The sequence below is a fragment of the Anolis sagrei genome, chromosome 5, assembly GCF_037176765.1.
Source record: "Anolis sagrei isolate rAnoSag1 chromosome 5, rAnoSag1.mat, whole genome shotgun sequence".
NCBI classification, from domain to species: domain Eukaryota; kingdom Metazoa; phylum Chordata; class Lepidosauria; order Squamata; family Dactyloidae; genus Anolis; species Anolis sagrei.
In genome coordinates, this window is record NC_090025.1 from 157,745,593 (window position 1) to 157,772,946 (window position 27,354).

Below are 27,354 nucleotides of genomic sequence, written 5' to 3' on the forward strand. Positions count from 1 at the left end.
TACAGGATTTGAAATAAATAAATGTGACCAAGCCTCCAGACAGCAAAGCTCGCTGTGCAATAATAGTCAATGGACCAATGGAACGACTATGGACTTAATTTTGGATGGCGTGATTTTAATAACTGTTTTTAAATCGTGCTGTTTATTGGTGGTTTTAATATAAATGTTATTTTAGTATCAATATTTAATTTTTATGCTTTATGCCTAAATGTTATTTAGTTAGGTTAATTTATAGTTACAGTATATGTTATTGTCTTGCTATTATCTTTTATTTTATCATATATGTATGGCATTGAATTTTACCTTTAAAATGTTGGGAACTATTTCGAGTTCCCTTAGGGCAGTGGTACTCAACCTGTGGGTTCCCAGGTGTTTTGGCCTACAACTCCCAGAAATCCCAGCCAGTTTACCAGCTGTTAGGATTTCTGAGAGTTGAAAGCCAGCCAAAACATCTGGAGACCCATAGGTTGAGAACCACTGCTTTAGGGGGGAGAAAAGTGGTATATAAATGTAGTAAATATAATAATGATAATGATGATGGTGATGATGATGATAATAATAATAATAATAATAATAATAATAATAATACGTTTAGTATTAAGTTGTTTCCTTGCTGGTAGAATGCATATAACATTTCATTACAAGGTTTCTCTTAGGTAAGTAAGTAAGTAAATAAGTAAATAGTAAGTAAGTCTCTTAGGTAATGTCTACTACAATTTAGGATGATGTTTTTCTGTAGCAGGGTTATCTAAGGACCCTTCCACACAGCCCTATATCCCAGAATATCAAGGCAGAAAATCCCACAATATCTGCTTTGAACTGGGATATGTGCCTTGATATTCTGGGATATAGGGCTGTGTGGAAGGGCCCGAAGAAAAGCAGGGAACTCTCCTATATATTTGTTTAACACAGTTGAAATACATTTTTAAAAATTTACTGCACACTTCTAGGAATGACTTCTCAAAAGCAAAAACCTATTGAATTCAGAGGGATTTTTTCATCCCAAAGTATGCATATCAAAACAAATTTTATGAAATGTTTATTTAAAACAATTTGAGGTAAATGTCAGGTCAGAAGAGGCACCATGCTGCAGAGGACAGAGAATCAAGTCTTCATGAACCTAAGTAGTAGAAAAGGAAAGTATAACATTCTGATAAAACCTCAGCTGAGGCCTAGGATCCTGCTTCTTCAATATTCACAGTTGAGATAATTGTTCCAGTCCAATTATTGTTTATTCCTGACTATATCTGATCTCGAACCACAATTGGATCCTAGTCAGGACTAGTATGTCCCTTATCCTCCACTCCATCAGTGTTAGGGTTAGGTAAAGAGATGTGTGTTTGTATTATGAATGAACTGCAGTGGGCTCAGTCAATTAATGCACACATATGCCTCTGTGAACACACATGCTGTATGACTGAATGATGTGCAAGTGCTGATCTTAACTAGTTTGGAAAAAAGAATTTACAAATGAAATGTGCATATACAGGTTAATTCAGAATTGGTGGACTAGACGAAGATTGCGGCAAGAGTATGGTTCTCATCGAAAAGCAAGATTCCCACAGTGGGAGAAGGACTACAACCTTCAGCCAATGAATGCTTATGGACTTTTTGATGAATACCTAGAAATGAGTATGAAAATTCTTACTTTTATTGCTTGATCACAGTTATCATTTATAATATATAGATATAATATGACAAATGGTAGATTTGCATGAAGCTCAAAGGAGTGGATCAACGACAAATCGGAGAGGAGAGGATATGTATATAATATATACCAAGACAGTATGATTTCATCCTCAAACATTAGAAAAATTGGTCTTCGGAAATACTTTCAGAGTAATGCTTTAAGTCTATAGATAGATTACTACCATAGATTGATGCAGGCTGTGTTCAGAACACTTATTTTAATCTAGGATCCTATACACTTATAGTTTCTATTCATATCAGTGGATAAAACCTATGGTTTTCTTAAGTTTATATGGAGACTTTGCATTAGGCATCCCTAACTTGTTTTTCTTCCCAGCCCCACCACTTCAGTCTTCTTCTTGTTTCTATCTAAACACTTCCTTATAGTTTCTTATTTGCTTTTTTTAATGTCAAGCCACTTTGAGTCCCCTTTGGGGAGATAAAGTGGGACAATAATAAAAGTAATAACAACAACAACTATTATTGTTGTTGTTATTATTTGCCCAACTCTTGAATTGTGATAGAGGCATATAAGTTTTTTGCCTGTATCCATACTTTTTATTGAAGTATGGCACACAGGCAGAATAGCTTACTGTGAATCCAGTGAATACAAAATATCAATCTCTTCATCCCCACTCCCTTTTTCAAAAACAGACTTTTTTTAAAGGACAAAATTGCATGGAGGCATACTGCTATCAAAACAATAACATTTTGGAGTTGGTGGAAAAATCTGACTTCCCAAGGTTTTTTTCCCCCTCATCTTCCTAGTCATATAGTTTCCACAGACCTCTTTCCATAATGGCACATCTCATAAAATAAAGATAAAAACATTAAGATATATATATATATTTGCAGTCACACAAATCCTTTTCTTAAGCTTTTAACTGAAGACTAGCTGCAAATTTAATGCTTCTGCCTTTTTTATTATCCTAATCTAGACACAAGAATTAAAATTTTGCAAAAATATTTGTAGAGGTGATTTAAGAAATTGTTGAAGAGAGTAAATTCTAACAAGGGAACACATGCAATCTAGAAGCGAACAGATATACTCATTACTTTGGATGTGTGAGGCCTTTCATAGAATCATAGAATCAAAGAGTTGGAAGAGACCTCATGGGCCATCCAACCCCCTGCCAAGAAGCAGGAATATTGCATTCAAATCACCCCTGACAGATGGCCATCCAGCCTCTGTTTAAAAGCTTCCAAAGAAGGAGCCTCCACCACACTCTGGGGCAGAGTTCCACTGCTGAATGGCTCTCACAGTAAGGAAGTTCTTCCTCATGTTCAGATGGAATCTCCTTTCTTGTAGTCTGAAGCCATTGTTTCACGTCCTAGTCTCCAGGGAAGCAGAAAACAAGCTTGCTCCCTCCTCCCTGTGGCTTCCTCTCGCAGTATATTTCTCACAGTATATCTCTTTCAGTATATTTTGGTTTAATCTAGCTTTCAATTTCGTATTTTAAAAGATAAAGTGGTCAGCAAGCTTGCCAGAATATTTATTTAAAGCTTACTCATGGGATTTGTAGGTTGAAACGGAAATCCATTTGGTTTTCAGTAGGAACCCAAGATTTTTATTTGTTTATCATGTCTTCTGTAGTTAATTGTCATTGAGCCAGCAGTTTTTCGGAGGTTAGGGACACAGGAACCCTGTGAAATTGGAAATAACAGTTAATATTTTAACTCCCCCCCCCCACTTTTAAACATGTTACAGATGCTGCTACTGCAAAGCTCTTTGTCTTGCTCCTCATCACTTCTTCTGCCATTCTCAAAGCCTTCTCCCCTGCACCTTCAGGAAAGCAACATGATAGTATCATTCTCCTCTCAAGGAAAAGGAAGGCAACAATAAAGGAGATTTTTTAGTACCAACTACTAATCTCCTTTTGCATCATCTCCATAGGAGACCCACACTGCAGATTTTTGTAGTAGTGTTGTTGTCCGAGAAGTGTGGGAGGAAAGCTTGGAGGCCAGTATCCAAAACAACTTCCAAAACACAAAAGAGAATTTATGAAAGCTGAGAGCTGATTATACTGTTTTTAGGTCATGTGTTTTAAGTATGAACTGCAGCATATTAACAAAGATGTTCACATTAATGTAAAACAGGTAGGAAGAAGGGACAATGATGCAACTACACTGTCTTTTTCTTTCTATTTTCCTGCAAATTTATGGTTGAATGTGTCATTTTCCCAATTCCCATTACAGTTCTTCAATTTGGATTCACAACCATCTTTGTGGCAGCTTTTCCACTTGCTCCACTTCTGGCCTTACTTAACAATATTATAGAAATTCGGCTTGATGCTTACAAATTCATTTCACAGTGGAGACGGCCACTAGCTTCAAGAGCCAAAGATATAGGTAAACCATTTATGCATATGTAAGGTGTTTGCTCAGTATCACAACTTGTCTGATTTGTTAGAATTGTGGTGTATTTCAACAACAGCTAGAAGCTGAAATTTCCAGTCCAAGACACACATGTTAAATAGACCTCAATCCAATTGTCCCAATTGGATTGTCCCAATTTGAGTAAAATGAATGAGTCATTGTAAATCACTGTGATTCAGTTAAATTGGGAGAAGCGGTTAAATTGAAAAATGATAAAACTTTGAAAACAGGAGACAGAGATAATATTTTCAAGGAGGTAAAACTCATGACAATATATTTTACTAAAAAAAGAGCAGCCACCACAGTAATACAAGGTATATCAAGGCATGGTTTCTTTTCAGTAACTGGCAGAGAAAACATAGATCCCAAAACAGGATCTGCTGTGGTCTTCATATTGGGGAAAGAGAAATTGACAATGACAATGAAGACTGAATCTTGGTTGTATGCTTGAAGTATATAGAAGGAAAGATTGTGTTTTCATTTTCTATGCATCTGTGTAAATCCACTTTAGACTCGTGCTCATAGAAGTACGAAATAGTAATTCTGCACATATTAGGCTTTTGACATCCTATGTCAGTGTGGTGGTGAATATGTTCTAGAGTTTAGTCCAAACTTTGAAGAGATGTACCCAAGGGGCATTGGGACCAATGCGGTGTAGTGATTCGAGTGTTGGACTATGATTTCAGAAGACCAACGTTTTGAACCCCATCATTTTTTAGTATACTTGAATTCAGTTATTTATTTATTTTTTGTCATGGGTGATTTTGAAATAACATGTAGTAAACAAAACCAAATCATCCAATTATATTGAAGTGCTGTTAAATTCAATATGTCTTTCTTCAAGATACAGGTATAAGACTGTAAGAAATATATAAGTAAAGTGTACTAATCACTTTAAATAACATTTGCATTTGAATTTCTTCTTATGCTAGCTTAACACAACCTATTTTTTATTTCACAGGAATCTGGTATGGTATTCTAGAAGGCATAGGAATTCTCTCTGTCATCACAAATGCATTTGTTATTGCTGTAACTTCAGATTTCATCCCCCGACTTGTTTATGCTTACAAATATGGGCCATGTGCAGGTCAAGGGGAGGCAGGACAAAAGTAAGTTTTCTCTTTGGAAACATGCAACACATCCATTCTCTTTGCACCAACATATGAAAAGACTAATCTTCTAAGTGTGTGTTTTAGCTTCTAAATATATGGGAACACAACTAGTATCCATTTCACTAAAATGGCAGTAGGAAGAACTTTCACTGAGTAGTTATTTACAAATACTATTATTGGTGCAGAAAATTAATTTTTCTGACTCTTGATTTTAATTTTCAAAATGCTTTATAGTGCTCCTAAATCACCCAGCAGTTTTAGAAGAAAGTGACAGGGAACTAACCAAATAAGAATAGAACATGTAAGCCTAGCTGTTAAATATAGTGCAGGAAAGCAATAAAAATGAACAACATTTTAGTAAGGGCAAGCACAACACTTGACAAAAAATGAACTGGAGAAGGCAAACCATCCTAGTAGAGGTGGAAAATGTGATATATGGTGGGTTTGTTAATTTTTTACAGGACACATAGGTTATGAGGGCAGAATGATGGAAAGTCTCAATTGGTAAACTTTAGACACATTTTAGAAATGTAAATATCTTAAAGAAATGCTTCATTTGTGAAATAAATTTTCAAATTCCTGTGTGCGGAAGGAATTTGCCAGTGGTGCACATGTGAGGCATATTTTGCACAGGTTTGGCACACTGGCAGAAAATTAACAGTTCAAATTACAGGTTGTTGGTGCAGAACTACAAACTCATTAGCCTGTCATGGATGTAACATTCAGTACATGTTAAAGAGGAGATAAATTTTCCATTTTCATAATGTGTGTAAACCTCTTCCATCAATATAGAATTAGCCACATCTGGTTTAAACAGTTGGGCTTCTGTCTGTCCTTGCAAACATCATGCATAACTATATGGCATTCAAACTTGTTTGTTTGCTTATTTGCTTTCTTTTTCCTTCCCTGCCAACCCAATGGGAATAGAAGTTTGTATTGCCCAGTTTTTCAATATGATCTGTTAGTATCAACACGTTCTTATGCTGGGAGTAGACAGCTTTTCACTGAGAAAGAGCTGGCATTATGTATTTCAGAACCAAGATAGTCAAAATGTGATTTACTGTGCCTTTAAAGTATCTTGATCCTTGGTCTTTGAAATATAGCCAATTGAAGTACATTTGACCCAACATTATCAGTTTTTATTATTAGCTGCATCTTCTTTGCCAAACAAAAACATATTGTCACTAAGACATTCCTGACTAGAATGCTGACTGTCTAGACTTCAATTTGAGCAATGTATGCTCACAGTTGGAGGTATTCCACAAAACAAACAGCCATACCTAAAGCAAAATTCCTTTTATGGAAAAATGATGAAAACAAGAGAAAAACATTTTGGGATGAGTGTATGGATCCTCAACTGGGAAACATATCACTAAGTACTACAAAGGTGGAACTATGGCACATCTTCCCTTCACCTCCTCATATGTCATCACTCATAGCCAAGTACAACTGTCTTCCAAAAGTAGAGTCTTGGAAGTGAGTCTGTAAGTGACTGTGAAGACCTATTCTGGATGCACATGGTCTTTCACATTGAGGACATAGCTTTCCAGATGGAAAGCAGTCATGACAAGGATTTGCTTCCTCTCCGCACATTTCTTCCTTTCATCCTGTATTCGTGCTTCTTCAAAATTCATAGCACCATTGGCAACAGCTGACTTCCAATTACCAAGCTCAAGGGCCATGACTTCCCAGTTCTCTGTTCATACTGCATTTTTTAGGTTAGCTTTAAGCCCATCTTGAAAACTCTTTGTCCACCAACATAATGTTTTCCATTCTTGAGTTGAAAGTAAAGTAGCTGCTTTGGGAGATGGTGACTGCACATTCAGACAACATGGCCAGCCCAGCAAAGTTGATGACAGAGAACCATCACATCAGTGCTGGAGGTCTTTGTTTCTTCCAGAACGCTGGTGTCTGTCTACCTGTCTACCAAAGAGATGTGCAGGATATTTTGAAGGCAACACTGATGGAATCCTTCTAGAAGTTGAGAATGGTGTTTGTAGATGGTCCATGTTTCAGTCGTACAATAGAGTTGGAAGGACAAAAGCTTTATAAATAAGCATCTTGGGGGATACCATGTCCTGATCCTTAAACACTCTGCTTCGTTTGAAAAAATGCTGCATCTCCACAACTCTCATTTTAAGTTATTACAGTTCCTCCCCATCATGGACTTTTACTGGTCAATAGAACAGGAACATCAGAGCAGCATCCAACTATGTTCTTATGGCTAACACACAGTGAGCTATCCTCCAGGATCTCCTAGTGTAGCCTGCTGTGCACCCACCCATAACAACATAGGTGGCTGCTGCTCTCTACTGGCCAGGAAATGGCCATTGTTGCAACAGTTTAAAGGGGGATTGAGAGGAGGAGGTAATGGCCCAATAGAACAAGCAACCGGAATTGCAAAAACAATGGAATGAACTAGTATAACAAATAGATATAAACTGAATGTTCCTTACATACCATAAGGAACATTCAGTTTATATCTATTTGTTATACTAGTTCAAAAATAGTTCTCATAATTCAGGAGTAATGAACTGAAACACACAATAGTTTGCACTTAAAGTGGTAATAGTGAACACAGGCCTTACTGATTGCAGTTGAACTACTTTAAAACATTTGGATACCACCCAATATGTGTCTCATTGAAACCAAAAAAAGTGTGATTGTCCACAGTAATAATAATAAATAATAATGACTTTTATTTTTACCCTGCTATCATCTCCTTGAAGGGACTCGAGGCAGCTCACAAAGCACTCCGAAGTACTGGACATAAAATAAAAACATTCCATAGACATAAAAACGATAATAACATAAAATTAAACTGCCAACACATATAAAGTATTTTAGTTCAATTAAGGCTTAAGTAACTGTATGACTGCTAGCTGGCATATCCCTACATACCAAACCATGCTCTCAAAATATATAGTTTCTATTGACATTTGTTTTATGAAATAAATCTATAACTAAATATTGTAAAAGAGCTTTAAAAATAAGTATCATCCCCTTCAAGTGGGAAAATGAAAATTGAAATGAGTACTTTTATAAACATGAACTTCTATCTCCGAGTGCTTTTCAGACAATATACGTAATATAAATTTCAGAAAATAATGTTCAGATAAAGCTAATCATGTTTGGAAGAAGCTATTTACTCAAATGTTCACAAATGATGTGTACAAAACAGCTAATGACAGGTGGTTTCCATATCAACCATAAGTTTACAACCAGGAATAGAGGATTAGGAGCTCTTCCCAGTGTTCAATATTATTTCATAATCCACATAATTAAGATTATCATGAGATTTCACCAGGACTTATGATAGTAAGAAAGCGGAGTGTTCTGACTTGATAAATTCTTGTTTCTCAGGTGTATGGTTGGTTATGTCAATGCAAGCCTATCAGTATTTTTAGTGTCTGACTTTGAACGCCGTTCGGAACCATCATCAAATGGAAGTGAATTCTCTGGCTCACCATTAAAATACTGCAGGTACATTCATGAGAGTATTAATAAGCCAACTTATTCCCCCTCAAGGCATTGTAGAGTTTCTTGAAAACAGTAAATTGCATCAAAATACTGTAGCATTAGATTGATACATCTTCTTACAAAACATTTAAAAATACTTGTTTGAATAACAAATCATCTTGACACGCCAGGTGAATTGATCAGTGAAGAAAGCTAGCTTTCTGGTAGTTTGTGTTACAAATCAGGATGTCCCCTCTTCAGATCTTATGCCTGTTTTGCTCTCCCTTTGTGGCCCTAGCAATGGCAGTTGGGATGGAAGGAGGGCATTTCCAATTATGCGGAGCTTAGCTGCATTGCATTACAACAGACAAAATTGACCTCCCAATTGATTTTTTAGGTACAGGGATTATCGTGACCCTCCTCATTCTCCAATGCGCTATGGATACACGCTACAATTCTGGCATGTCTTAGCTGCGCGGCTGGCTTTTATTATTGTTTTTGAGGTAAGTTTTAGAACTGAAACACTATCACGCAGAATTTCACTGTGTGACATCTCAAAACTATCTGTTGTTTTCATAACGTATGTGCTATAAGATTACTCCTTATAGAACATTCTAGAAAAAAATGTTATTCCAAATTTTGAAATAAAACGTTATATGCCACAGACTATTTTTCAGTCTGTCTACTTCTGCATTATGTTCCCCTATCTCATGGTTCATATACTCCAATGCCCCATAGATGATATTGGGGGCAAAAACATTTGTAGATTTTTGTGGGGGGTGGTCAGGTCTGGGAGGATGCAGACCTTCAAGGCCGCCCGAGAGACCAACGTGGTCCCCTAGCCTCCCATAGTTGCTCATCCTGGTATATGGGGTGGATCCATTTGCTGCCCAGTTCACCAGCTGTACTGTACATGACCCCAGATTACATGCTGCGGAATAATGTACGAGTGGCAGGAGATACAGCTAAATCACATAAATTCCTCCTGTCACCTAAGGAAGGCATATCCCCTGATCCAGACAGTGGTTTAATGGGTTCTCCCCAAAAACTCTAAAAGGGCCTCCAACTGGTGAAGCAGAGCAGGTTCTCCCTCTCCCTCTTTGACCCCAACAGGGATTCAAAGGGAAATTCCAGTAAGCATGGCCCCAGGCTTATTGTGACAGCTGGGAACATGATCCCATTCCCCCCCTTATATACATACATATACCGTTTTTATGGAAATGAATGGACACTAATTAGCAGGACTGGTTAATACCTGCCCTTTGTCGCTTAGAAACATGTAGGCGTTGCAGATATTAAATTGAAAATTAGCAAAAGAATATCAGAATGTATTCATAAAGAGAACTGTAATCTGCACTTTTATATTATTTTAAAGTTTCGTGTTACACTCCAATTCTTAATGTATGCATTTTAACAACTTTTTTACAGCACCTCGTGTTTTGCATAAAACACTTGATTTCCTATTTAATCCCAGACCTTCCCAAAGATTTGAGGGATCGTATGAGAAGAGAGAAATATCTGATCCAGGAAATGATGTATGAAGCCGAACTAGAGCGACTTCAGAAAGAACGGAAAGAAAGGAAAAAGAATGGAAAGTCTTATCACAATGAATGGCCATAACCAAACTGGGTGAGCCATTATGAATTAGATTAGATCTGTAATGTACTTTCACGAGTTTTATTGTGCTATCACCTTGCCCCATTTGTAAAATTTGACAAGAGTCCAGACATAGTGGTCTTTAATTTGCATTCCTGTTTCCCCATTGTGTCTTCATACTGGAAACATACATTGGAGAAACCAGGAGAATAGCTTACACACACAGTGTCTTTGAACTATTGGTGCTTAGAGAATTGTAATATAAAACAATTCTCAAACTTTTTCAGCCACGAAACCCTTTTTCAAGTAACAGTTTTTCATGGAGCCCCAATAAATGTTTATATATTATATATAATGTATATATATATCAGAGATGGGAAAACTTTTTGACCAACATAAACTTAACAGTATTTAAGTGGAAGACCCCAGGGGCCATCCAGTCCAACCCCCTTCAGCCATGCAGGAAAAGCTCAAAGCACTCCCAACAGATGGCCACCCAGTCTTTTTAATAATAATAATAATAATAATAATAATAATAATCGATGCGTGATCCAATACAACAGCCAGCAGAGTGTCTGCTGTGGACTCATCTTGTTGTGTTTCTAATAATAATAATAATAATAATAATAATAATAATAATAATAATAATTTTAAAAAGAAACCCCAGGGGCCACCCAGTTCAACTCCCTTCTGTCATGCAGGAAAAGTACAATCAAAACACCCTGAGTGGTTGGAGGGAAATAGGGTTTTGGAAGCAAGCAAGGCAAGGAGAAAAGGATCTGGGCAGCAAGGGAGGTGAGGATAAAAGGCTTATGGGGGTGAGGAAAGTGTGGGAAAAGGTATTGGGCAGCAAGGAAAGGGAGGGAAAAAAGCTTTTCACAGAAGGGGTCTGGGGGGGGGGGAAGGCTTTTTGCAGTGAGGGAGGCAAGTTGAAAAGGCCGTACACTCACAAGACCACCAAGTAGGGCAAGGAGAGTGCATGTCCCACAGCCAGTTGAATCTGCAAAATGCAGAACCTGTGGATACAACAGAGGGCTGACTGCATAAAAAGTCTAGATGTGGCACATGATAAGAGGAAGGAAGAACACAAGGAGTGGGGAGTGAGGGCAAACCTATGTTATTCAACAACAGCAAAAAGAATGTGGATGTAAATCAATTGATATGCAGGTTGTTGTTTTTTTTAAAAAAAACAACAACACAGACTCTCAATACTTCTAGGGTCTTTTTTTCCTTTCTGCATAAGCCCTTAAAACAAGCCTTGCAGGTACTGATTTATTATCAGTAAATGTTTGATTTTTATATCTGTTTTATATACCTATATACTTGAGATCACATAAAAAATGTATCAGGCAGAAAGGGGTCGCAAGTGGAAAAAAGTTTTTAAAATCCTAGTCTAGCTCACCCTTCCTCTCCACAATGCCTATAAGACACCTGCAATCCCACTTCATAGACAAATAGGAGGTATTAAGATGTCATTCTGCCATTTTCAGGACAGACATAAACTTGCACCTTATTGGTGGCATCCTTTTTAGGGTAGTGGCAGAGGGAGAATTTCATCACCTCCATCACACAATGATAGCTTCAGGACACCATGTTCTTGCAGGGTTTTCCCCAACATGGCTATCTAATGTCTAGGTGAGCCCAAAAAGCATCCAACTCTATCCATATAGCTAGATGCACAATGACACAGGCATCCTCCAGATACTCTCAGGGGCCTTGGAGGATAATATCATGGTTGTGCAACCAGCTATAGGGACAGAGCCAGATACTTGCCTCCTCCAAGAATCCGCTGGCCACAAGATGAAGGACCCTTAACAGGAGGAAGGTCAGTCTTGCAAGATGAGAGATGGAGCAGAGTTCTACCTGGGCAAATCTGTATGCTCTGTCTCCCCTTAAAGGATAGGATTTGAGGCACCTAGTCTAGATTGGCCATTAATTTTTAGAAATGACAATAATTATGCATATCCTTCCCAATCTAAGACTCACAGCAGCTTATAGATACAGGTAAAACAGATAGATAAAAGTTTTGAAAAGTTAAAAAATAATTAAATAAAAAACGCTTTTTCTAAAGTGCAGATTTTCTTAGTCTTGTGTTATATAAAAATACATAAAATCACATAGTAGTCTTCCTGTGACAAAAAAAATGTGATTTTGGTTACAGTTACAAATGCTCAATTTCAGTTAATTTCACTTGGCTTGTGTGCATAATGGAATATTCTGCTAATCTGTATGAATGCATGTATTATTTCCCTGTCTGTGTGCTAATTTTGTCGTTGTTTCATATACTGCAGGTATCAAATCTATATTCTGTTTGCTTATTCCAGTTCATCAAGAACACTATCTTCAAGAGTATGAAAAATGCAATCTCAATGCATGCCACAATATGAAATAGCAAACAGGAGAGAACATTTCAAGGAGTTAACAACTGTGAAATCATTTTTGCAATCTAGTATATGATTGCTATTCATAGACCATTCTAGACACAAAAAAGCATGTTAGTCCAGTTTTTAAAATAAAAAAAACTTGTATACTGTGGACTATTTTTCAGCCTGTTTACTACCCTTTTGCATTATGTTCATGTCACTTTTTCAACTCTTCAAATACTAAATATACATAACAAATTGGAATACTTTAGCAATGGCTATTACAATATCATCTCCTACCAAGGTCTCATATACATCAGACACACTGTTTACAAAAGATATCATGTTTTTGGTTGTATTTTGAGGGGAGATGTTATATCATATATATGTATAATATATATAAAGTATATAGAGATTGTTTATTTGTAAATAGCAAAAAATAAAATAAACCTATGGTGAAGAATGTTAAATTTTCACACTTTAAAAATATCATTAATGTAAAGCCATGTTTAGCGCTTCTATAATGTGAAACAATAAACTTTAAATATAAATTAAGGATGACATTCTTGTCTTTTGTATCTTAGTAAATTATTTTATAAAATAATTGTGAAATAGTGTTGGCATTGCTTTTTCAGTCCTAATACTTGGCACGGCCATCTGCTAGATAACCAGAGAAGTGGTGGGCAAGTTGAATGTATTGTCAAAGGCTTTCATGGCTGGAATCACTGGGTTGTTATAGGTTTTTTCGGGCTATATGGCCATGTTCTAGAGGCATTTTCTCCTGACGTTTCGCCTGCATCTATAGATGCAGGCAAAACATCAGGAGAAAATGCCTCTAAAACATGGCCATATAGCCCAAAAAAACCTACAACAACCCGGTGGGCAAGTTCTTTGTAAAGAGGAATTCTGTACGTTTTTAAAAGTTCTGCACTGATACCATCCTGACCTGGAGCCTTTCTGGCTGGCATGTTTTCAATGGCTGAATGAATGTCAGATGAGAAAAAGGGTGGTACTGGATGGAGAAGGAGGGTGAGGCTGTTGTGGTAGAGCACTGCGAAATAGGTCGATGTAAAACAATCACATCTCCTGCTCACTGAGAAATTTGGAAGTGACTCGGTTGCCTTCACTGGTCTTTAAACACAGGATTGTTGATCTATACTCAGCCATATCACTAGCAGTCTTTCTGAGATTCCTTTTGAATTCAGATGTGGAGAGCAATTGTGACTTCTCATCCTTGTGATCATGATTTACTACTTCTCTGCATGTCCTGGGTATTTTGTGAAATTCAGGAAATAATCGATTGTCGTTTCTTCTTTTCTCAAACAAATATCTAATTTCTTTCAACAGCCTTCTTGTGGCATGGCAAGAGGCATGGGTTGTGGCCGTTCAGTTGTTAGTAGTCTTCGTCAATGTCAAGCAAAGTGCGAAAAATATAGGTTGCCCGGTGGCGCAGTGGGTTAAAGCACTGAGCTGCTAAGCTTGTTGATCGAAAGGTCGCAGGTTCGATTCCGGGGAGCGGCGTGAGCTTCCGCTGTCAGCCCTAGCTTCTGCCAACCTAGCAGTTCGAAAACATGCAAATGTGAGTAGATCAATAGGTACCGCTCCGGCTGGAAGGTAACGGCGTTTCATGCAGTCATGCCGGCCACATGACCTTGGAAGTGTCTACGGACAACGCTGGCTCTTCGGCTTAGAAATGGAGATGAGCACCACACCCCAGAGTCAGACATGACTGGACATAATGTCAGGGGACTACCTACCTTACCTACCTGTAAACATAGTTTCCCGAGTGGTAGCCTGTGAATTCACACATGTGATATTTCCTGCGCGCACGCAGGCAGCAACGGACATTCACGAGCTAACTCCTAACTGACCGTTAGAGCAGCCCGCCCTTTTCTCCTCACTCTATAGTTGTCATGGGGATTCTCAGTTCAACTATAACAGGAAATTGAAAGTCACCTGGGAAGGTCAAGAGCTTGAACATTGTTTCCATCCTAAATATCTCAGTGCCACCTTAGATCGAACACTAGCATATAGGAAACACTGCTTGAACACCAAGAACAAAGTAGCTGCACACAATAACATCATGCAGAAACTTACTGGCAAAACATGGGGTGCAGACCCAAAATTAGTAAGAACATCTAGCCTTGTCTTACTCAACTGCCGAGTATGCCTGCCCTGTTTGGCATAGGTCTGCCCATGCAAAGCAGGTGAACACAGCATTGAATGAAGCATGCAGAATAATCACGGGATGTCTTAAACCTACACCTGTTGATAAACTCTACAAGCTAGCTGGCATTGCCCACCCCCCCCCCCCCCCGATGTGTGACGCGAAGTTGCTGCTAAATGTGAGAGAAATAAGATTGAACACTGTGAAAGCCACCCACTACATGGCTACCAGCCTTCTCCCAGTCGACTCAAATCAAAGAAAAGTTTTATGAGAACTACCACTCCTCTTGGCATCCCTCCAGCAACAGCAAGGGTATCCCTCTGGGCAACTAGGCCAGGAAATCCCAACTGGATGGCTCCCCACGAGGGTGTTCCTACAGGAGCAAACCAAGAATGGGCAATGTGGAAGTCCCTGAACAGACTCAGAAGCGGAGTGGGCAGATCAAAAGACAACCTGGCAAAATGGCACTACCTAAAAGAATCCCACACCTTATGTGACTGAAACAGAACAGACAACTCCACGTCTGTATGCTTGTCCACTATGCCCTGCCTCATGTACAGAGGAAGAATGTTGGAGGCTACAGACAATGCCATTGCTGTTGCCCGTTTTTGGTCAAAAGATATTTAGCAACCTGTATTCCTTCTATTTTTATTGGTTTTATACTAATTTATGCAATGCTTTTGATACTAAATAAATAAAAGTTCAACAGTTGGTCCAACTTGATGCTATTCTGGTTGAGATGAACTTTTGATTGAAGCATATGTCAACGACACAATGCTTGAATTGTGGGGCCACGATAAAATCTACTCCACTGGATATTGAGTCAGCCATTTTTTCTTCTAAGTATATAATGGTACATTGTTCGTATGCATTGCAGGGGATCTTTCCTTTGCATTTCACTCAGTCTGATTACATCGTACTTAATTCTATGTCTCTCCATGTTAGCTGGATTGACCGTTGTCACCCCCATGCCACGATGAGGCCAAGGATACGATTGCAGTACCAACTTTGCAGATGGTGCAGCAGTGACTGTAGATGGTGTTGACCTCAAAAATGTAGAATAATACATCTACATTGGAAGGCTGTTAACATCAAGGAATGAACTGAAGCCAGAATTGAACTGATACAGAAAATCAGGATGGGCTGCTTACAATTCTATTAAAGCCACTGCAGATTCAACTGAAAGTATATCTCCACAAGCTCAATTGTTCAACTCAACAGATGAGGATGTTTGAAAAATATCAAAAGTGAAAGATCCTCTACGCCAGTGGTTCTCAACCTGGGGTCCCCAGATGTTTTTGGCCTACAACTCCCAGAAATCCCAGCCAGTTTACCAGCTGTTAGGATTTCTGGGAGTTGTAGGCCAAAAACATCTGGGGACCCCAGGTTGAGAACCACTGCTCTACGCCATGTTGCCCAACTCCAACATTGCTTTGCAAGCCATGTGATGCACAGAACAGATACGGGTGCTGGAGCAATGCCACAACACCATGGTACCCACAGGGATGGATGAGACCTCTTGGTCATCCTCCCACCCAATGGTCGGATTCATTCCGTATGGCATATAATGTGACAGATTAACATGGTCTTACAATTATTATTATTATTATTATTATTATTATTATTATTAACTTTATTTATACCCTGCAAAATCTCCCAAAGGACTCAATGCGGCTTACAAGGCCAAGGCCAACAACAACAACAGCATACAAATACAACAATAAAACTCATAAGCAAATAATAAAACATCAAGCAAACAATAAAACACTAAAAACAATGACACCATGACGTATTTAAAACCTAAAGGCCGGGCCAAATGTAATGGACAAATTTTAAAAGTGCTGGACTTGACAGGTGATATGTAGAGGTTTTTTGGAGGTAGGTGCAATGTGCAGACAATCCTAAAACTAACAAAGTGCATTTGGGACATGATGCCAGGAGTTTCCTATTCTGGAAAGGCACACTGGAACAGCCACGTCTTCAGGCTCTTCCTAGAGATTGCCAATGTTGGGGCTTGTCTGATGTCCTTGGAGAGAGAGTTCCAGAGTCGGGGGGCCACCACTGGTCAACTCATGCTCAAAATAGATACAAATGGAGGCAATTAGAGAGGATATTGTGATCCGTGTGAAAGCTGAGGAACAGATCATCTGAATGACTAAGATCATCTAAATGACTGAAATAATTAGAACAGGACCACCTTGGGAAGCATTTTCTCCCAACTTAGATTTAAAGAGTGCCAAAGACCTTGCCTTCTGTGTCATTTTGAGACACATCAAGCAGGCAGAAGATACAATGCTTTTTATGTAGTGATTCGATCTGAGCTGTTCTCTTTTTCACCAAAACTTGGAAGACAGTGGAGCTTTAATGGGGAATATCCAGTTTTATTGCTAGCATTCATGCATCAGTCTCTAGCTTTTGTTTTTAAGCATTGATGATATATTTTGATATTTATTTTAGAAAGTGTTAATCATGCTTGCAATTTCATTGACTCGTATTACAGGCCTAGGTCTGTTAACGAAACTCTGACAAAAGAGATTTCCAACTGACACAATGCTTTTCATTTAAAACAACTTACCTATGACTTCACATTTGCAATACAAAGGATAACAGATTATTTTATTAATTACCCTTTGGATTTATGCTGTATCTTGGTACAGGCAGTCCCCAAGTTTGTTCTTAAGTTGAATTTGCATGCAAGTTGGAGCAGTCACCTTTTTAAAGTGTTAACTCCAGCCAAATATATATATGGTGTGTGTGTATATATATATGTGTGTGTGTATATATGTGTGCGTGGTTGTGTGTGTGCGTGTGTGTATGTATATATATATATATATGCGTGTGTGTGTGTGTGTGCATTGGAGAGAATAAGAGTTAACTCCCTTGTGTGTTTGTTTTGCTGCCTCTGCCCCTGTTCATAAGATTTCTCCTCACTTTCTGTCCCTGTAATAATGGGATTTTGAAAAATGTGACTTGTTGTGGAAACAAGGATTAGTGATAAAAGTTTCAAAAGAAGTACCTTTCCCCAATGATAACTTTCCTCCAGAAATTAATTTCCTTTCCTAGGGGTAGATTATTCTCCACTCCCTTGTCTCATCCCCATTCTTAACTATGAGTCATACATAAGTTGGATGCCAGTATGGAATAATGCTACCTGCTGAAATGTACAAAATGGCACTTTGATATTGATAAACTTTTTAAAAAATTAGCATTTTCAATGCATTCACAGAAGTTCTTTTTTATTCAAACGTAAGAAAGGGTCAAATAAAATATTACATAAATATTACATTGGTAAATTGGGGAATTACATGAATAGTAAGCATTTAAATATTTGACTTATTGGATTGTTTATTACCACCGACTTGAATTTACACAACTTCTTATCTTCTGGTTATCAACTTGCTACAGAATAGTTTTAAAATTAGATCATTTATAAAACATGGACTTTGCTTTTCAAATTTCAATTAGTAAAAATTAAACATTTCTATACTTTGTATACCACAGCATTCCATGCTGTTTTCTTAGTTTTTTGTCCTTGTAGTATAGTTCTTCTCTATATAACCCACAGAATTAGAGTACTCTCTACATCGATGGAGATTATTCCGCTATCTCTTCCGCTACCTCTTCCACTATCTCTTCTTTAGGTGCCACCTGCTTTGGAGCATGCATCCTATCGTATAGTTGTACCTGTAACCACAATGGTTATAAATGTCATAGGGTTATAAGTGTTATTTGGGGTTTTTTTTTGTCTACTGAAATCAATAAGTTTAAGTGCAAAAACAATGTTAGATTTAATGGGAAATATCTATGGTGTATATTTTGTGTTTTTATTATTCTCTAAAAACCCATTTAAAATGAGATGAAAATCATAATGACTTCCCTGATAATCTTGAGCCCTCCCATTTTAAAAACAGTTCTAGGAACAATATGAAATATTTTCAAAACTATACCTACCCATTTAGATCTCCAGTATATAAAGTTGTCTAAAAAATCCTCTTTACCAAACAGAAGTTTACGATCTACTTCTTGCTGTAATCCTCCTAAAAAAATTGAATGAACTGTAAGTCCTATATTATGCATTTCATTAAGATGGATGCAGTTCAGGCAATGAACCAGCTGCTTATTCACTCCTCATTTGGAGGGATATTCTCCCAATATCCTCTGAAACTATGAGCCATACACTGAATGTCGAAATTGCTCTGGATAGTCATTGGTCTTGGCCAAGAGTCTGAATTGCATGGGACAAAGCACAATATTATAAATGGACAGGCACTTCCTCCCAGCTAGGAATATAAAACAGTTTCCAAAAGGCAGGAATGTGCTCCTTTAACTAATAAATGCACAGAGAAGGATCCAGCCACATTTCTGGAACTGACTGGAGCAAACAGCTAAACAGAATCCAACTAACCAGCCTGGATTTGGAATGTGAAGATCCAACTGTCTTGTTGGTACTGAATTTCACCGAATCCCACCAGTATTCTCATCCTATCTTAATTCCACATGGAACTGCAAAACATGTTTCCCCTTTACACAAAGAAATTAATGTGTTTTTAATATATTTTCTCTAATGTATGAATTTTACAGACATGGAAATAGTATCAAAATTGTGACTACAAATGCATAATTTATCTCCCCTGCTACAGGAAAAGAATGGTGGAATGTATGAATGAATTACTCCCTAAGTACAGAGTGCATTTAACAAGAAAGAGACAACAAAGAAGAATTAAGATGCAGCCTTTTGAACACCTCAGATCCCATGAGGCTACCTTCCAAAACAATATTAGAGCATACAGCAACAGAAATGTGAACAAATGATAAATAGAAATGTCTACATTTAAACTGAAATTAGAAAATGTTACCTGTCGCTAAGCTGATTACTGTTCCCACAAAAAATGTGACCAAAGTTCCTAATGTACTGAAGTAAAGATACGACAAGGAGTACCAATATTCTTGAAGAGCTGGTCTGGAAGGGGGGGAAAAGTTTAATGTTATATTCCAATGATATATGCAAAGTAGTTAAAACGTAATGCAACCAATATCAAGGATGAGAAATAATATGCAGCCTACAGCGAGCTTGACAAAGGCCCCAGTGCCCAGAATTTGGGGGAGGAGAGCGCCTAAAAATAAAGAATAGTGCCTTCAAAAACCTCCAGCAGTTAGTGCAGAATTGAAATGACATGACTCAACTGTCTAGCCCTCATAAAGATCAAATGAGTGACATCAACTAATATTCCCAAGTCATATTCAAAGACAGAGCCTCACATTGTCCTTTTCCTACTGTCAGTTTGGATGCAAATATTCTTTTCTTGTAAAAGACGTCACCAACCAAAAGTGACAGAAGTGCACTCCTAACATCGGTTTTTAAACAGACAATACTGAATACAGTAGAATCCCCAAACTATGAACTTATAGGAAGTGTAGCACTAGTTGTTTAGGCAAATTTACCAAACAATTCAGCAATATTATGTACAGTATAAATAAAGTAGATACACATTTGTCTTCTTTTTCTTTGGCTGAAATTTGGTGTCACCTTAAACTAGTAGTTCTCAGCCTGTGGGCTGTGGGAATCATTGTCTTAAGCAAATTGATGGATTTCTTTGAATATCAAACCACAGAAATTGCATTAATATTGATCTGGCTCTAGTAATTTTGAAATGTAACCTTTAATAATTCATATACTGAAGATCAAATCCTTTTTCAAACAAATAAATTACTATTAGTTAATAAAAACATATCTAGACCTGTGATGGCACAGTGGGGTGAAGGAAAAACTATACATCTGGCTATTCCCAGTGGCTATTAGTATACCCTCTGATGCACTTCAGTTCTTTAAAAATAAAGACTCTTGAGACAGGATTAAAGTTAACCAAATAAGTTTACTGGAAACAAAAGGCAAAGATAACTTCAGTCAGAATTCTTGAAAGGCAAATCAAAATAAAATATTACAAAGATGAAGTTTGTTGACTGAATTTGGTAACACTGGTAATAAACACTTGGATATATTCATAAAACAAGGTAAAATGCTTGACTATAATTGTCTTCAGTAAGGTACTTGACTATTAATATAATACAGAACTAAATTGGTAAAGTACAGAACTATAATAATTAAATGGTAAAGGTACAAGCTACAACGGTAAAGCACTCTGGGTTATAGTGGCAAGTACTAAGCTATGATGATGGTAAATACAGCTATGAAGGTCTATGAGGTATGTATCATTGGTAAATACGTGCTATAGAATGCCTGTTTAGATTGCCAGGCCAAGGAACCCAGACAATTTCTGGCCTTCTCCTCTAAAACTCTGGTACAAACTATTTCTGGCTTTCTCTAAAATTCTGGCATAGACCAAAAAAAGGAGGGAAAAGCCTTTCAGACAAGTTCTGAGGGAAAGAGGGCTAACCCAACAGAGCCAGGCTTCTAGGGGGTTTTAAGCTCCACCACTAAAACTATGCACAAATGGAAAAACCCTCCAAAGAGAGAACAAAACAAGGAAGTAAAACAGAGGAGGGAAACTGCTAGGCCAAGACATCACAAGACCCATATTCTATTGTATATTTGTTTACTGCTTGTGCCATACTTTGGTTTCCAAATGACAGAGCAAAGAGACCAAAAATAGGATACTAAAAATTAATAAAAAAGAAAAGCTTTACAAGAACTAAAGCAAATGAAGTAATATAAAAAACAAACTAAAGAATATAAAAATTCAGCAATTATGCAAAAGCTTTGTTGTGCATACCTTGGAGTAGGTGGAAGAGGCATAGTAGTTGTTGTTGGTGAAGCTGTTGTGACATTGATTTTTCTGCAACCATGAGTAGAAAGAGGCAATGGCAGTGTTCTATAAGACGGTGGAGGGTATGTGTGAGAGCCAACCCCAATCCACAATACAAGAGTGAATCCACAAACGAGCCCAGTAAATGCACCCTGAGAAACAAAAACATTGTGAAGTTTTGTTTAATGACAAAAGAAACAAATCTAAAAAAACTGGGCTCTGGATCTAATTTTTTGAAGGAAATGGATGCTTTCCAACCATGTGTGCACATTTGAGAATATACTGGAAAAGGAACTCTAGAGTGAAAATGTAGGCTATGAATGCAAACTTTTAAAAGCAACATTATTAAAGAATTATAAGTTGCTTACCAGTAACAGTAGTTTCCTAAGTAGTCACCTGTGAATTTGTACATTTGGTAACTCTGCGCCTACGCAGTGCAACTTCTGGAACCTTCTAGAAAGTAAAAGAACAATTTAGCCCTCATCTAGGCCCGCCCCCCCTCCTCCCAAGTATATATAGCCCATGGGCAGGACTAGCCGACAGTTCTCTTCAGCCGCAAAAACAGCTAGAAGGCGTGGCATGATACTCGAGGGGAGGAAGGGCGGGTATGTACGAATTCACAGGTGACTACTCAGGAAACTACAGTTACATGTAAGCAACTTATAATTTCCTGTCGTAGTCACTGTGAATTGTACATTTGGTAGATTAACGAGCTAATAACCTCGGCTGGCGGGATCATGCCACCACCGAAGATAGCACCGTTCTACCAAATTCCATATCCCTTTCAGAAACTGCGTCCACCTTATAAAGCGACACAAAGGTCACGGGAGACGACCAAACAGCCGCCGGCAGATGGCATCCAGAGCCACTCCTTTCATGAAGGCCGTAGATGTTGCCACAGCTCTCGTGGAGTGGCCCCTAACCTGCAAGAGTAAGTCCCTGCCTGCCAGGCAATAACACAACCGGATAACCAAAACTATCCAGGACGAAAACCTCTGGAACGACAACGGAAGGCCTAATGCATCCTTACGATATTTTACAAACAGTCTAGGCATCTTTCTAATGGGAGTCATTCTATCCACATAGAAAGCAAGCGCTCTGCGCACATCGAGTAGATGCAGAGAACGCTCACTGGAATGTCTAGCTGACGTTATTGCCACAAGGAAGGTGGTCTTCCATGACAAGAAAGAGAGGTCAATCCTGGCTAAGGGTTCAAAAGGAGGTTTCGAGAGAGCGGACAACACAACCTCCAGGCTCCATGCTGGGGCGATCGGGGCCACCGGAGGTCTAACATTAGCAAAACCCTCTTAGAAAGGTCTTAACTAACGGATCAGCAAAATATGATGGTAAACCTGACTTTTGCCGAAACCACAAAAGGGCAGCTACATAACATTTCAAAGAGGAGTGGGATAAGCCCGCCTCCGACAATGACACCAAGAAATCCAGAACAACAGGTGTTGGAACCCTGATGGGGTCGAGACCCTTAGAGCGGACAAAAGAACTAAACCTCGACCATTTATAAACATAAGATCTTCTCGTCGAGGCCCTATGGGCAGCCTCGAGGATCGCTAACACAGGAGCGGACAGCGTCTCAATTGGAGCTAAGGGGATGGTCTAATCCTCCACACTGTTAGTCACAGCTTGTGGACTTCTGGGTACAAGACCTGGTCGCCCTGCAACATCAGATGGTCCACTCTGTCCAGAAAACGAAAGAACATCCCTCCCGCCATCTGGTGCAGAGGGGAAAACCATGGTTGCCGGGGCCACCAGGGGGTTACCAAAATGCACCGAGCACCCTCTTTTTGGATCTTGGCCACCAACCTCAGGAGAAGAGGAAAGGGTGGAAACACGTATGAGGGGCAGCTCGACCAGTCTTGAAGGCATCCCCCAGACAACCTGTCCCGGCTGAGGCCCGAGTCCGTGCGCAAAATAGAGTGCACTTCGTGTTGGCCCAGGTCGCAAACAGATCCACCTCTGGAGTCCCCCATGCTTGTAAAAGTCTCAGGGTCTCCCACTGGTTGAGAGACCAGTGGGTCAACGGGCTCCTGCTGAGTAAGTCCACCAACAGGTTCTGCTCCCCTGGGAGGTGCGTTGCCAGAAGGTGTATACCCCGTTCTAGGCACCAGTCCCAGATTCGAATGGTCAAGTTCAGTAGTGGAAGAGAATGGGTGCCCCCCTGTTTGTAGAGGTAGTACATCACCGTGGTGTTGTCAGTGAGAATTTGTACCACTCGTCCCCTTATAACCCTTTCAAAGGACATCAAAGCCCCTTCCACCGCAAGGAGTTCTAAGACGTTTATGTGCAGGGTGCTTTCCTCTCCTACCCAAATGCCTTGGGCGACGAGGCCCTACGTGTGAGCTCCCCACCCCATAAGGGAAGAATCCGTAGTAATCACCCGGGTAGGTGGGGGGGGTAGAAGGGGAGTCCCGCACACACCCATGGCGCATCCCACCAGCAGTGGAGGGACCAACAAACATTGGCAGGTGGCATGAGCCGCACAGAGGACTTATCCGTGACAGGGTTGAATGTTGAGACAAACCATGACTGGAGGGGTCCCATGCGCAGTCTGGCATACGGTGTAACGGCGGTGGTGGAGGCCATGTGCCCCAACAGGATCTGAACTTGCTTGGCCGTCACGAAGGGGGAATGTATAACCCGTTGAACCAGATCCCTCAGGTTAGCGAAGCGGACTGGTGGAAGGAAGGCCCTCTGGGCGACCAAGTCCAACTTGGCACCGATGAAGGTGATCCGTTGAGAAGGGGACAGACATGATTTGTCGATGTTGACAACAAGGCCCAGGGACTGGAGAAGGGACAGAACACAAGAAATTTGGGTTTGAAGCTTGCCCCATGACCTCGAAACGATTGGCCAGTCGTCAATGTAAGGATACACTGTAACCTCCCTTGTGTGTAGGTACGCGGCCACCACCGACATGCATTTTGTGAACACCTGAGGAGCTGTGGACAGTCCAAAAGGGAGGACGTTAAAACAGTACGCCTGGTTCCCCACCATAAAAGCTAGGAATCTACGGTGGTGATGGGCGATCGACAGATGAAAATACGCATCTTTTAGGTCGATGGTGGCAAACCATACACCTTCAGACAATAAAGGCAAAATGGAGGCAAGTGTAACCATCCGGAATTTTTTAGGCCGGATATGTTTATTCAGGTGTCTGAGGTCAAGGATGGGACGCAGCCCACCTCCACGCTTCGCAATCAGAAAATAGCGGGAGAAAAAACAGTATGGGAACATAGAAGGACTCAAAGGTGAGATAGCACCCTTCTCTAGCAGCATTTTAACATCGTCCAGCAGGGGGGTAAGGTACACTTAACATGGCCTACCCTTGGTTGATCCAGAAGCTCAATTGAGTATCCTTGGGCAATGATAGAAAGTACCCATCTATCTGTCGTAATGCTCGACCATGCAGGGTAGAAAAACCATAACCTATCTCCAAATTGATGGACAACAGCAGGCGAACAGTCCTGAACAGTGGGAACCGGATATGCTGCAACAGGCAGAGGAGTTTCAACCAGTTCAATGGCAGATTCCTGGGTAAGTGCGTCAAAGACGCTTCTTAGGCCCCGCCTGAGGTTTGGGTTTGTTACCGAACGATTGGTTACGGGGCCCCGAGAAGTAGGGGCTTCTACTCCCACCCTGGAACCTGGACGAGTTGTTGTTCCTGTTCCTAAAGGGGCCCCCGTAGGAGTTCCCATAATTCCTACGAAAATTCGAAGAGGGTAGGTTCCACATTTGACGTTGCTGGGTGTAGGGCTGCCATACGTAGTCGAACTTGCCCCAGCCTGCCTCACGTCTTGTTTTTGTTTCAGTCTGTCATCCGTTTGAGGGTTAAAGAGGCCCTCCTCGTGAAAGGGAAGGTCCTCTGCCAGGGCCTTCCCTTCCTCAGAGAGATTGGAGACCCACAGCCATGCGTGCCTCCTAACTGAGGTGGCTGTAGAGAAAAAGCTGCCCGCCGCCTCCGCCATATGCTTTGCAAACTCTTTTTGCATTTTTGATAATTCCAGGGCCTTGGCATGCAGTGCCCTGGGAAACCGCTGTTCGTCAGTTGGTAACAAATCAATATATGGCAAAATCTTCCCCCATAAAAAAGTTTGATAGCCACTAGCATATGCGCCATCCGGGTGAATAGCCCTGCGGAGAAATGTACTTTCTTTCCCAGGGTATCTATTTTCTTGCCCTTCCTGTCAGGGGGGGGGGGGCGTAAGTGAATTTTTTGGGTCGCTTGGTCTTTGCGACTTCAGCCACCACTGTGTTTGGTCTAGGAGGGGCCGTGACCCATTTTGCAGAAGATACATCAATCTTATAGAGTGAATCCAGTCTCCTTGGGACAGCAGGAACTAGGGAGGGGGACATATCTGCTACCTTCGGTAACTTTAACAGGTATGGTAATACAGGCAACGGAGAAGCAGGGGTTATAACCTGTTCTTCGGACGGAAACATCGGATCCTCCACGTGTTCGGGAGGTTTGGGGGCGGGGATGTCTAAAGCCTTAATCATTCTATCAATTAATGCTGCGAATTTGTTAACATCAGCGGGGTGTATGAATGAGGCACTCTCGCCTTCCCCCTGTTGGGTCGGGTCAGAAAGCTCTTGTTCTGAGTCAGAGCTATCCATATCAGCAGCCCCCTCTCCCGGCCCTCCCGACGATGGAACCCCAGATGGTCCCATAGGGGTAGAGTCACCTTGTGGACAGGGCAACGGCATACACAGAGCAGTGGAATCATTCCCAAGTAAGCCGGCCTGGGCGGGAGGGGGTTGGGATGAGACCAGCACAGAAGTAGCATTGCATGAATTCATGTCATTAGAGTTCAGTACGGATGAGGGTCCACACAAAGGAGCCCCTCTCAGGGCGGCATGGGAGGAGGCAGAAGGTCCCTCTGTCGAGGTCGAAGGCCAGGCCATCGGGATGGTCAAGGTTCCCGTCGATGGCTGAGCTGGTACAGTTGGCATGGGCACAGGAGGCGGGGGGGCCTGCACAAAGATCATCTGGCCCAATGGCCCCATTTGCCAGAAGCCAGGGTAGGGCTGCGGGCCCATGGGTGGGCGTCCCCAGTGAGGGGTCCTTGAAGACCTTGAATGCCTGCTCCGCCTCGAACGCCCTGAGGAGGAAGACGAGGATGTGGAGGATGAGGAGGACGAGGAAGAACGAGTGCGCCGCGATGTCGATCTGCACTGGTGTTGGCGCGACCTCCCGCTCCTCCTGGAGGGAGACCTGGATCGCCTCGGTCTCCTGCTCCCTCTATGCAGGGAGCGCTGTGGCCAGGGCTGCGAAGGGAACGCTGGTATCAGGGCGGTTGCGGGCCCATTGGGAGCCGGCTGCTCTTCTCCACAGGGGCCGTCATGTTCCTCTAAGGCGGGATCCGCGGAGCCGTCAGCCGCAACTTCGATCCCCGAAGGGGGTGTGGCAGGAGTTTCTGGCTGTAGGCAAGCCGACAGGGGCAGGGCCATTGGCATCGAGGTGTTTTCAGCCGCGATCGGCGGTAACAGGGGCTCCTGGGCTCAGCTCAAGGGCGGGGGCGAGAGGAGCGGCAGCGCCGAAGTGGGCGGCGTTTGGGCAACCAGCTCAGGGGCTGTCGCATGCGCGGCTCGCGAAGTCGATGTCGTAACTGCCGCAAAGGAGACCGGGGCCTGCTGCGGAGGGCGCCTCTCCTCTGATTGGGCTCTGGGAGTCGCAAGCGGCAGGGCCTCGCGGCCCGAGCCCAAGAGCCTTCCTGCTCTTTCCTCCGAGCCCTTTCCTTGAGCAGGGGCTTGGCGGCCATCTTGCGTGGCCTTAGCCTTAGGCTTCTTGGCCTTCTTTTTCACCGGGCCAG

At 40.9% G+C, this 27,354-nt stretch overlaps 1 protein-coding gene and 1 pseudogene across 7 annotated transcripts in view; one reads left to right on the plus strand and one right to left on the minus strand.

Moving 5' to 3' along the window:
* The window catches only part of ANO4 (anoctamin 4), a 118,108-nt gene extending 104,958 nt beyond the window's left edge, over positions 1-13,150 (plus strand). For 6 of the 7 annotated variants that reach the window (XM_067469143.1, XM_067469145.1, XM_067469146.1 and 3 more), the window contains 7 exons: positions 1,490-1,632; positions 3,886-4,038; positions 5,027-5,174; positions 8,541-8,660; positions 9,034-9,139; positions 10,065-10,265; positions 12,524-13,150. In XM_067469143.1, coding sequence (XP_067325244.1) covers positions 1,490-1,632; positions 3,886-4,038; positions 5,027-5,174; positions 8,541-8,660; positions 9,034-9,139; positions 10,065-10,256 — 862 coding nt within the window. In that variant the 3' untranslated portion in view covers positions 10,257-10,265; positions 12,524-13,150. The remainder of the gene's footprint in view (positions 1-1,489; positions 1,633-3,885; positions 4,039-5,026; positions 5,175-8,540; positions 8,661-9,033; positions 9,140-10,064; positions 10,266-12,523) is intronic. The other variant, XM_067469144.1, reaches the window with a different exon arrangement.
* Positions 13,151-18,341: 5,191 nt separating this feature from the next.
* LOC132776054 (sodium-coupled monocarboxylate transporter 1-like) overlaps positions 18,342-27,354 on the minus strand; it is a 39,365-nt pseudogene continuing 30,352 nt past the window's right edge.